At 54.9% G+C, this 10,820-nt stretch overlaps 2 protein-coding genes across 8 annotated transcripts in view; one reads left to right on the top strand and one right to left on the bottom strand.

Moving 5' to 3' along the window:
- The window catches only part of GAK (cyclin G associated kinase), a 55,304-nt gene extending 47,002 nt beyond the window's left edge, over nucleotides 1-8,302 (bottom strand). The window contains exon 1 of the mRNA XM_019657998.1: nucleotides 8,057-8,302. Coding sequence (XP_019513543.1) covers nucleotides 8,057-8,201 — 145 coding nt within the window. The 5' untranslated portion in view covers nucleotides 8,202-8,302. The remainder of the gene's footprint in view (nucleotides 1-8,056) is intronic.
- Nucleotides 8,303-8,379: 77 nt separating this feature from the next.
- TMEM175 (transmembrane protein 175) overlaps nucleotides 8,380-10,820 on the top strand; it is a 24,751-nt gene continuing 22,310 nt past the window's right edge. For all 7 annotated transcript variants that reach the window (XR_002125679.1, XM_019658004.1, XM_019658005.1 and 4 more), the window contains exon 1: nucleotides 8,380-8,522. The gene's annotated coding sequence lies outside the window, so the exon portion shown is untranslated. The remainder of the gene's footprint in view (nucleotides 8,523-10,820) is intronic.

The raw sequence follows: 10,820 nt of genomic DNA, 5'->3' as shown, positions 1-10,820 counted from the left end.
GGAAGACCGCAATGATAATACCAACATGGGCCAGTGAAGTGACGTCCTCCACAACTAGACTGAAGAACCAAAGGACAGCAACTTGTTTGTTCCCCTCCCCCAAGTCCCCAATTTTAAAACATGAAAAATCTTAAAAAAAAAAAAAAAGAAAGAAAGCAGAGCAACTTTGTACAAAATCTACAACAGAGGAGGAGAAAATACTTCCTAGGTCATTTTTTGAAGCAAGGGGAAGGCAATAAAAACACAATTACAGGTCAAAATCATTCATTAATACAGACATAAGAACACTCAAAAAACACCAGCATAGCGATTCTGGCAGAACCGAGGAAGGACAACACACCAGGACCACGTGGCATCTGCCCAGGAAGGCACGGCTGGTGCAGCCCCGCAGCCAGGCGCTGCCGAGCTCGACAGGTAACAGAACTGGGGAAGTCAACCTGCTCGACAGGCACAGAGGAAGCCTGTCAACATGCAAAACCCACTCATGAGTTTTTAAAATAGTAAAAAAAAAAAAACCAAAAAACCTCAGCAAAGTGGGGATTGAGAGAAACATCTTCAATCTGAGACATGGCAACTACAGAAAATCTACAGCTGACATGAGGCTGAAGGTGCTTTCTTTCTAAGACTGATGACAAGGCCATGGTGTCTGCTCTCAGCACCACACCACAACATGCTACTGGAGGTCCGAGTCAGCGCAAGGAAGCTGGAAAAAGAGCAAAGAAAGAACTAAAACTGTTCTTACGTGCAGGTGATACGACTGTGAAGGCAGACAACTCCAAGGACGCTACTGAAAATCCTGGACCCGCACTGTAACCTCAGCATGGCTCCGAGGTCCTCGACCCGCCGGCCCCGCGGCCTCTCAGCCTCAGCCACGGATGGTCGGCTTCTCCTCAGACACTGCAAAGCCGTTACCATCCACGGCCTTTCTACTCGCCAGGCCCGGCGGCACCCCCACCCTGGACACTGATGGATGCCCCTGTGCCCACGGCTCCGGCTGTGCTCTCCAGCCCCGCTCTGAGGGGCCCTCCCCGAGTCACCCCCATCCCAGCCTCTCCCTGTTCCCAATTTTGTTCCTCCTCCCTAACACTTTCTGATACATGACACTGTATTACACATTCCTTTGGGTACCTGTTTACTGTCCCTCCCACCAGACTGAAAACTCAGCATGGCAGAAATTTCATCTGTCACTGACATTGGTGCCACCAGCATCCAGAACAGCGCCTGACACACACTGGGCAGTCAGGTGTGTACTGAGTAAATGAACAGGTCACGGTAACAGAGTCCCTAGTGAAAAGCAGCCTTCAGACGTGAAGCACCCCACCGTTCGTACTGCGTCTGACACCCTGACAGCAGGTTCTGTACCAGCTACAGAGGGGGCGCAGGCCCAAACTCACGCTGGCGGCTGCCTCTGGAGAGAAACACAGCAGGGCAGGGCAGCGCAAGTCCCGACGCTATCTGTGAGGTCCCGTTAATGAACTCTTCCAAGCTAACCCTGTTAGTTCTGGGTGGTGGGGCACAGGCCTGGGTTCTCTTCCTCGGCCCGCTTGTCTGCGCGGCTGAAATTTCCTAATGAGAAAAGAGCTTGCCCATTTCGGGAATGCCTTACAAGCAGAAGTGAAGACTGGTGTGGGTAAGGGCGGCTTCACACATCAGTGGGACGAAGCAGCGAAATCCCAGAAAGATAGCCACACAGTTATGCCAGGCGGTCCCATGGAGGGAGGGCGGTGTTTGCAATAAACGGTGCTGGGGCAACCGGACACCCTTCGGCAAAGGAGAAAAGAACTTCTGATCTAAACGTTACACTTTACAACAATAACTCTGTACAAATGTAAAGCTAAGAAACTTTCAAGAAAGCCTAGGGAAAAATCTTCAAGCCCTACAGCCAGGCAGAGCTCCTCGACTCGGCAGCAATGCAGGAGTCATACAAGGCAAATCTGCAACAGCTAAAGTCCGGTAAAAACTGGATCTGCAAACGGCCCTGTTGAGAGGGTGAAAATATGAGCTGCCGACTAAGAGACAGTCTGACAGAGCACTCGTATCTACATCAATAACAAAAATATGATTAGAAAACAAGCAAGAGACACGGAGACACTTCACCGGCGAGGCGAGGAGGGCGGGAGTAGGCACATGGCAGCCTTAGAGAAACGCAAAGCAAACCGCAGTGAGGCGCCACGACGCCTCTTAGAGCAAACACGCAAACACAGTACAAATGCCAGCCAGGCCTCCAGAAACTGGGTCAGCGTCTGCCCCCCAGAAGTCATGTGTGGAAGTCCCAACCCCCACGTGACTGTGTGAGGAGCCAGGGCGCAAGGGAGGTGGCCAGAGTTAGAAGGGCCCACAGAAGAGGCCCTGCCCCTGGGTTGGCATCCTAAAGAGGAAGCGCCCCCATCAGATCGCTCCTCTCACAGGCAGAGTTGGTGCCGAATGAACTATGGACACACCAGCCCGGGGGGATCTCAGAGCTGGGGGTGTGTGTGTGGAGGGGGCAGGGGGGCAACTCCACACGTACGTGGGGCTCCATTTAGACAGCATTCTTCAAATGACAAAAAAAGCGATGGAGAGCAGGTGAGTGGTTTTGGGGCTCAGGATGCAGTGTGCCTAGGAAAGGACATGAGGGACCTGTGTTGGGTAAGAACTTCTGTGTTTTGACTGTGTCAATGTCGAGATCCTGGAGGTGACCCTCCCTCTAGTTTTCAAGATGTCACCACTGGGAGAAATGGGCAAAGTGTCCCGGGATCTCTCTGCATCACTTCTTACCACTGGATGTAAGTCTGCAGTTTTCTCAAAATTAAAAGTTTAAGTAGGGCCGGCCAAGTGGCACAGCTGGTTAAGAGCTTACTTAAGAGCGTGAGCTCTGAGCAATGGGGCCGCCGGTTCGGTTCCCACATGGGCTAGTGACGCTGCACCCAAGCTGAAATGTCACTGAGCTGCCAACAGGTGGCAGGATGGCTCAGCTGGTGCAACAACAAGATTGCCTGTTCGATGGTGGGCTATGCCCGCCCGCAACTAAAACTGAACTCAGCACCTTGAGCTGAGCTGCCACCCGGATGGCTCAGTGGATACAGCATGTGCTCTTAACAACAAGGCTGCTGGTTCGACTCCCGCATGGGATGGTAGCTACGCCCACCTGCAACTAAGACTGAACACAGCACCTTGACCTTAGAGGCCACGAGCTGCTGATGGGAAGCCAGGTGGCGACTGGCGCCCTCCACAACAAAGACTGAAGAACAACAACTTGTGTGTTCCCCTCCCCCAATCCCCCCAATAAAATCTTTATAAAAAATTTAAGTAAAAATAATAACACTAACGGGTAAAACAAATCAGGGATGGACAGGCCATGCACACTAAGACACCAACGCGTGCAGTCGCTTCCCTGAGACTGTTCTTGAACCAGAAACCAGACACAGATGTCTGCCTGCCTAGGCTGAGCGTGGGCTCCAGGACAGCCCAGCGGGGGCAGCAGTGACCCACCTGCGCCCACCTCTCTTCCTCAAGTACATGTGTGTCATATAAAAACAGGACTTGTGTTCAGAAGAAGAAGAAACACCCCCCCCAACTCCTGCCAGTAAGAAATGGGAAAAAGACTAGAATGGACATTTCACACACAAAAGACATACGAATGGCTAATAAGCAGGTGAAAAATGTTCAACATGGTTTCATCAGGAAAATGAAATTCCAACCACAAGTAGACACGACTGCATGTGCACACGAAGAGACACAACGAAAATGACAGACGGCAGCACGTGCTGGCGAGGGTGGGGGGAAGGGGCTGTGTGCTGCTGGAGGCGCAAGCTAGGCTTGGCAACCGAGGTGTTTTACCCGAGAGAAAGGCAAGCGTAAGGTCCTCAGAACCTTGTAAGAAAGCGTTCTCGAGCCTTATTCATAACAGCTGCATGCAAATACCGAATGTCCATCAGCAGCCAAGTGGATGGACAAACTGCAGCAAAGGAGGGGAGTGACTGTGAGAACCACGGTGCCGGCCCTGCGAGCACGGCACGCCAGGCAATGTCCCACAAGGTGGGGTGGGGGAGCATGAGTGGCTTTCTGGGGTGACCCATGGTTCTCTCGCTCAATAGGTGTTTGGCTACACAGGTGCACATACCTGTGAAAGCGCTTAAATTCTGCACGTTTTACTACATATAACTCAATTTAAACTATTTTTAAGTTAAAAAAAACTAGGCACAGGACCTACGTGCATAATTCCAGGAGGGAGGGCAGAAGGCCAACAAGCACTGACAGATGCTCCAACGCACGAGTCAGAGACACGCTGGTCAACAACCAGACACCACTCTTGAAGGGACGTGTGTGGGGACGGGGGTCGGGCAGGGCCTCCACAGAGGGCCCAGACACAGGGTGGCACAGGGCACCAAGTGCCAGGACAGTGAGCACCGGGAGCACACACGTCACTCAGTGACCTCAATGACGGTCAGTCAGCAGAGTCCACATTCTACACACACGTGGTCACTACCTGTCTTACAGGGACAGGCCCCCATGGAGCGGGAGCCCACAGACAGGAGCAAGCCAAGCCCCCCCCCCCAGCGACCTCTCCCGGGGGACATCCCCCCATGGCATCCCACTCCAGGCACCTGCACATCGCAGGCAGAGCCTGGAGGGCATCCCATGCTGGTTACTACACAATGCCGATGAGGAGAGCAGAGTGCTGGCTGCGCTCAGCTCCGACCTGCCCCGGCGACGCCCACTGCAAGCTGCTCCCAGAGTCCACTGCCACCTGGATGTGCTGGAGATGTTGCTCCCCCCAGGACACACTCGACAGACAGCCTGGCCATCACACAGACTCAGAATTCGCACTCTGCCAAGTGCCGAGGAGCCTGGGCGAGGTGGCCTTCCGTCGGCCCCCAGCCTGCACTCCACACCCACTGGCCAGTGGCTCTGGCAAGTTTGGACCTCAGCCACCATCGGGATCCCAGTCCGCATGAAGCACCAGGCTGTGACTGCCAGACAGTCAGAGCACCATAAAGGCGGGGGTGGTGGCCATGGTTACTGCTTCGTGTGGGCGTGCTCACGGTGGGCCACACGCCGGACGGAGCCCTGCTGTGAAGACCCTGGTCACCTGCTCTGGGGGACTGGAGAATGACGACAGCCGCTCAGCACCCTTGAGTGGCTTCTGTTTTGTAGAACTTAAGACACACATTCTGATGACAGAAGGACCACGCAGTGCTAGGGGACCTTTGGGGTGGGGCAGACAGAGGGGAGAGCAACCCCTGAACTCAGGCCTCTGGGTCCGGGAACAGGTGCAAAGAACCAAGGCCGATAAACCATGATGAGAGGGGAAGACACTGCACAAGCCCGCTTCCTCCATGGAAAGGGGACATGCTGTAATGTCAGCATGCCGTGACCACCAAACCATCTTCTAAAGCCCACCTACAACACACCGCACTGTGCATGCCTGTGCAGGGCGTCCTGGTCCAACAAAGGTCCTCACCTTCCATCAGGCCAGCTTCAGGGGTTTCCAAAACGTGCAGCCAGGAGTCCTATCACAGTCCTGCACTCTCTCCCCATCACAATGTTCTATGCTGTGAGGGGAGGAGCCCCCCAAAAGCAGTGGAAGGGGAGTGGTGGCTAGGGCTGCAAACAGGTGGCCCGGGGTTAGTGTGCGGTATACCCTCACCGCTTCTCAGGCCAGCACTGACCCCAGAGAGAACACACATCCTTGAGCAGGCACCACTTATGTTCACCAAAGGCCACTGATACCATGCATGGCACACAAGTGTCCTAGCAAACAGGTACTGACTGACTGACAGGGCACGCAACATCTAAGCAAACACACGTGACTAGTTACACTCGGATTCCATGACAGGCACGTGGCCTTGTTTTTGTTTCGTGAGGAGCTGCCCACACACCACTTTGTCCACCTTGCTACCAGTGAGTCGGAGGAAGCAGCCCAAGCGAGCCTTGCTGTGTGTGACGAGCACTCGATTTGGCAGCAGTGGCCGCCTCAGGCACCCACTCTGGCAGTAGGAAGTGGGAGTGAGCACTTCCACAGCAGGAGGACCCGGGGTCCACCCAGTAGTCTTTCTTTCTTTCTCTTTTTTTAAATGAAAATTTAGAACAAATCCTGAAAAGATTAGAAAGCTATCTGACTCCACATAGATCACTGCCCACAACTTTTTTCCCCCCACAACCCATTTCATGCTACAGATGCAAATTCCAAAAAGCTATGAAAACCCATATTCTTTTTTCTAAATCGTTTGACAGCAAAACATGATCTATTGTAAATTAATCGGGGCAAGACCTGACATGAACTGATGTGGGGCCACTTAAAGACATAAGCAGCCCACAGTGAGGATACTTAGTCATTTAATTACAGATACATTCACGTATTTGATTACAGAACACTTCCCAACCCGGTGGGAGTACCCCGGCACATAAAGGACACACATTACCTTTCTAAAAACCTGAAGGATTCAGAAATGCTCAAGATCGCTACCCAAGGTTTAGGCTTGGGACCTTCCTATTTATACACGACAGCTTGAATTACACAGCCTACGTGCCGATGTTGCTGTTTTACGTGAAAGACTTCATACAGGTTTCTTACTATTTCAGTTAAGAAAGACAAGCTTTCGAGGCTTCAAGCCACCTACCCACTAAGTTTAAAAAGAGGCCATTTACAGCTCGTAACTGTATTTTTACCTCCTGACTCGCCCAGTTTGCAAAGGGAATGGGTTCTTTTGTACAACCGGAGGCTTGTTCTTCATCCTGAGCGCCTAGCGATGGGCACGGGCTTCCTTCTTTACATGACCCACCTCCCACCTGCAACTGCCCCTCCTAGCCCCTGGCCCTACTCCTGGCCCTGGCAGGGGTGCATTCTCGCCCCTCCCTCCTCAGCTTAGCCCTCGGGGACCCTCCCCACTCTCTGTCCCACCCCAAGGGTCCCCCTGCATTGTGCTGTCCTCTGTCATTGGAGCGTGTATCTTATTTTACGTTCTATAAGGCAGAAGCCACCTACTGTCCACTGCGAATTTCTTAAAGAACCAAGATCATTGCCCGGTATTTTCAGAATAAATGAGCTGGTCTGGGGAAACGCTGGTCGTTCCCACAGGTGTGAGAGAACACCACACTTGTGCGTGTTAGGAGAGGTACTGGTACCGGTCCCGCCTCTGAAAGAAGAGCCTGGGGTTTTTCTCACCACGACACACCCAAAATGTTTGTTTCTGACCACAGTGGAGAAAAAGTGTGTGCCCACGCTGTGGACAGACAACCCCCTCAGGCCTTGAGGACCAAGGACAGCAGAGCAGTCAGCCCGTTTCCCGCTTCAAACCGAGTACAGATGGCAGCAGGGGTGGCACGGCGACCGGCTGAGGCTACAGCCCCGGGAGCTTCCGCAGACAGGCTCGGTCTTTCACGCTGAGCCGCTCCCTCGCCCCGTGTTCACGCGGGGGAAACAGCTCTGTTTCGCGGGGCCGGTGAGCACCGCGACTGGAGCAACCCGACGCCCCTGTGGACGCCGACCAACAAAACGCAGCGCGAGTCCGGGGGAGAGGGGGCTGTCACCAACACTGGCGACAAGTTCTCTGTGAGTAAGGGAGAGGGCGTTCAGGAAGCTAGAAACCCCGTGCGGGAAGAAAGCCGACCGACGACAAACCGACCCGGAAACTCCTCCATTACTGGCCAGTCAGACCGAGGCAAGACAACGCTCAGCGGCAAGAGGAGGAAGCAGGCTCGGGGACACGCTGCCTGTCTGCCCCGACACCCAAGGAGAACAGGACCGCGACCGCCCGAAACGAGGCGCGCCGCCCCCACACCGGCCCCGACGTGAAGGGAAGGGCCGTGTCGCACTGCTCCCCTCCACGCTCCAGCCTTCCGGGTCCCGCACCTTCTGCCTCCATTGTGGCTCTCCGTCTCCCCCCGAGCTCCCCACCTGCCCGCCGTCTCCTGCCCACGGCCACAGCCTCTGCGCCGGCCCCACGCCGGCTGCTACCGCTACGTCGCTCCCGCCTGGCCCGCGCCCCCGCCCCTGACCTTTCCCTGCCCCGCCCGGCTCGGCCCCGCGCCCGTCCGCCCCGCGCTGACCCTCGGCGACCAGCCCGGGCCTCACCTTCAGCCAGGACCCGCCGCACCCGCAGCCGCAGCTCGCCCAGCTCCACCGTCTGCCCCACGAAGTCGGTGTGGTCGCGGCCGGCGGCGCCGCCCAGGGACCCTGGGCCGGCCAGGAAGTCGAGCGCCGACTGCAGCAGCGACATGGCGGCGGCCCGCAGCGGGCGCCGAGCGGGGACTCGGGTCCTGAGACGGCCGGGTCCGCTCAGCAACCGCCGGCCCCAAACCGCACTAGCTTCCGCCCCGACGCGGTGACGCAAGCCCGGAAGGACGCCGGCGCCTCACTTCCGCCGCGCCGGGCGGCTGCGCGTGCGCAGAACCCTGGTCGCGGCCGCGCGTGCGCCGCGCGGCTGGTTTCGCGGAGACTATCCGGCCGTCGAGCTCCGAGCTCCCGGCTCCCGGCTCCCGGCCCGCAGCTGACCAGAGCACCGACGCGCCGAAGAGTGGCCGCGGCGACTTCCGCCCAGGTAGTGCGGCTCCTGGCCCAGCCCCTACCGTCCCTTGGGTGGTCGTGTCTGCGGAGACTGGTTGTCAGGGTGCCCCGTGTAAATACGCGCCGCGGTTGTCCGGGCGGAGCCGGCCCTGTGCGCGGCGTGTGGCGGGCCCGCTGGGGCGCGAGGAGCGGGCGGTGAAACAGCCCTCGAGAAAGGTTTCGTTTTGCCTCATAGCGACCCAAATTCCCAGCGACATTTAGTTAAGATGGGTAGCACCGTGAACGGGCCTGGCTTGTTGGTTTGGTGGAGGGCTCCACATAGGTGTTGTTTTTAAAGAATCGGCTGTTACTAAAAGGCCGAAAAGCTCAAATTAAAAACAAACAGTTTTTCAGCTTCTGTAGAAAAATTGGATCCAGAATCCCGTGTGTCACCACCAATCACCCGGAGTTGCCCCCTCAAGTAAGGCGGGGAGTCACCCGACCCGCTCGGCTCATTCTTGTTACCTCGCTGGTTCATGTGCGCGTTTGCGGCTGGAACCCCTTCCGTAGCCTATTGATTCTCAAACCGAGAAATGGATCCGAAAGCCTCCATCGACATCTTAGTCCTTCCCAAATTCCAAGCTACTAAAAACCCCTTTCCAGACAGACAGCTGACATGTGTCACCAATCTGTATAAAAACAGGAGCTTAGTTTATACAGTACTTTATTGTTTATGATATCCTTCTACGTAGTGGTTCATTGTAATGACCCTAGAGTATCTTGGAGAAGAAGGCACAGTCTGAATAATCGCCCGTCCCCCCTTTTTTTGATGAGAAAACAACAATGTTGTTGCTTGGCCAAGGTCAACTCGTTATAGGCCTAGAATGCCACACAAGTCACATGGCTTTTCCAGCTAGTGCATTTGGTAAATGGAGTACAAGGATGGGGAGCTCAGGACGGAGCACAGGCTAGAGACAGGTATCGATGTCCTCAGCGTGTAGATGGCGCTTGACTCTAACAGCCGAAGAGTAGCAATGAGGACAGCGTGCCTAGAGAAAAGGCCTAGAGCCTTCGGACAGCAGACCAGCATGTGGAGAAGGAGCAGGGAGGAAACCGAGGGAGCACTGTGTCCTGGGCCAAGGAAAGAGGTTGCTTCCAGGGACACACAGGCAACGTGTGAAATGCTACTCAACAGTCAGGTACAAAAAGAAATAAAGGGGGCCAGCCAGGTGGCTCAGTTGGTTAAGAGAGCAAGCTCTGAGTCACAGGTCGCTGGTTCGATTCCCACATGGGCCAGTGAGCTGCGCCTGAGCTGAGCTGCTGCTAAGCTGCCAACAGGTGGCAGGATGGCTCAGCTGGTGAGAGCACGTGCTCCTAACAACAAGGTTGCCGGTTTGACTCCCGCATGGGATGGTGGCTACGCCCACCCGCAACTAAGATCGAACACAGCACCTGCTGCTGGGCAGCTGGATGGTGGCTGGACTTGGAGCTGAGCTAGCTGTGCCCTCCACAACTAAGATTGAAAGACAACAACGTGGCTGTTCCCTTTCCCCAATTCCCCCCCTCCCCCCAAAAAAGGAATAAAAGATGAGCCTTGGATGTAGCGACAACGAGATTGTTGGTGACCTTGCCAAGAAGAGTTTCATTGCAGTGGTGCTGTGGGAGCCATATGCCACCATAGGCAGAGGGAGGCCCAAAGAAACGAAGAGGTGGCGTTCACAGAGGAAGCTCAGCTGTGGAGAAGGAAGCGTGGGAGCTAGACTGGTGACACGGTGTCCAGACGTTTTCAGATGGGATAGTCTTGAGAAACATAAAGTTGATGGAAGGGAGAGAGTAGAGAGAGAAGGTTTGCTGATATAGGAGAGGGGGGAGTAATGGAGTGAGGTCCCTCGAAGACAGGAGGAAATGACCTCCAGAGCCCAGGGGAGGCATCCTTCACTTGTTACGTAGGAAAGCACTTTTCCCTGTGAAAGGAGGGAAGGAAGATGGGCTGTAGTTGCAGGTAATTTCATGTGTTTATTGGAATGAAAGTGAAACAATTCTCTGATGGCTCTATTTTCACTGTAAGGAAAAGACCTACTGAAAATGGGAAGGGAGATGAGAAAGCTAAGGTTTAAACAATGTGGCAAGATCGATAATAGTGGAAAACGCACCTAGAAAGCATGATACAGTTTGAGGGTTCATTTGAGTTTGGAGGCCATGAAGTTATCCTCGCATGACCTAGGATTGGGTAGAGCTTTCTAAATAGTGTAATCAGGGCCGGCTGAGTGGCTCAGTTGGTTAAGAGCTCGCTCAAGAGTTTGAGCTCTGAGCAACAGTGGTTCGAGTCAGCCCGAGCTGAGCAGCCTCGGAG

This window comes from Hipposideros armiger, unplaced genomic scaffold (assembly GCF_001890085.2).
Source record: "Hipposideros armiger isolate ML-2016 unplaced genomic scaffold, ASM189008v1 scaffold_282, whole genome shotgun sequence".
Lineage (NCBI taxonomy): Eukaryota > Metazoa > Chordata > Mammalia > Chiroptera > Hipposideridae > Hipposideros > Hipposideros armiger.
Note: the sequence above shows the minus strand (reverse complement) of the source record. Positions and strands in the feature narration are given on the sequence as shown.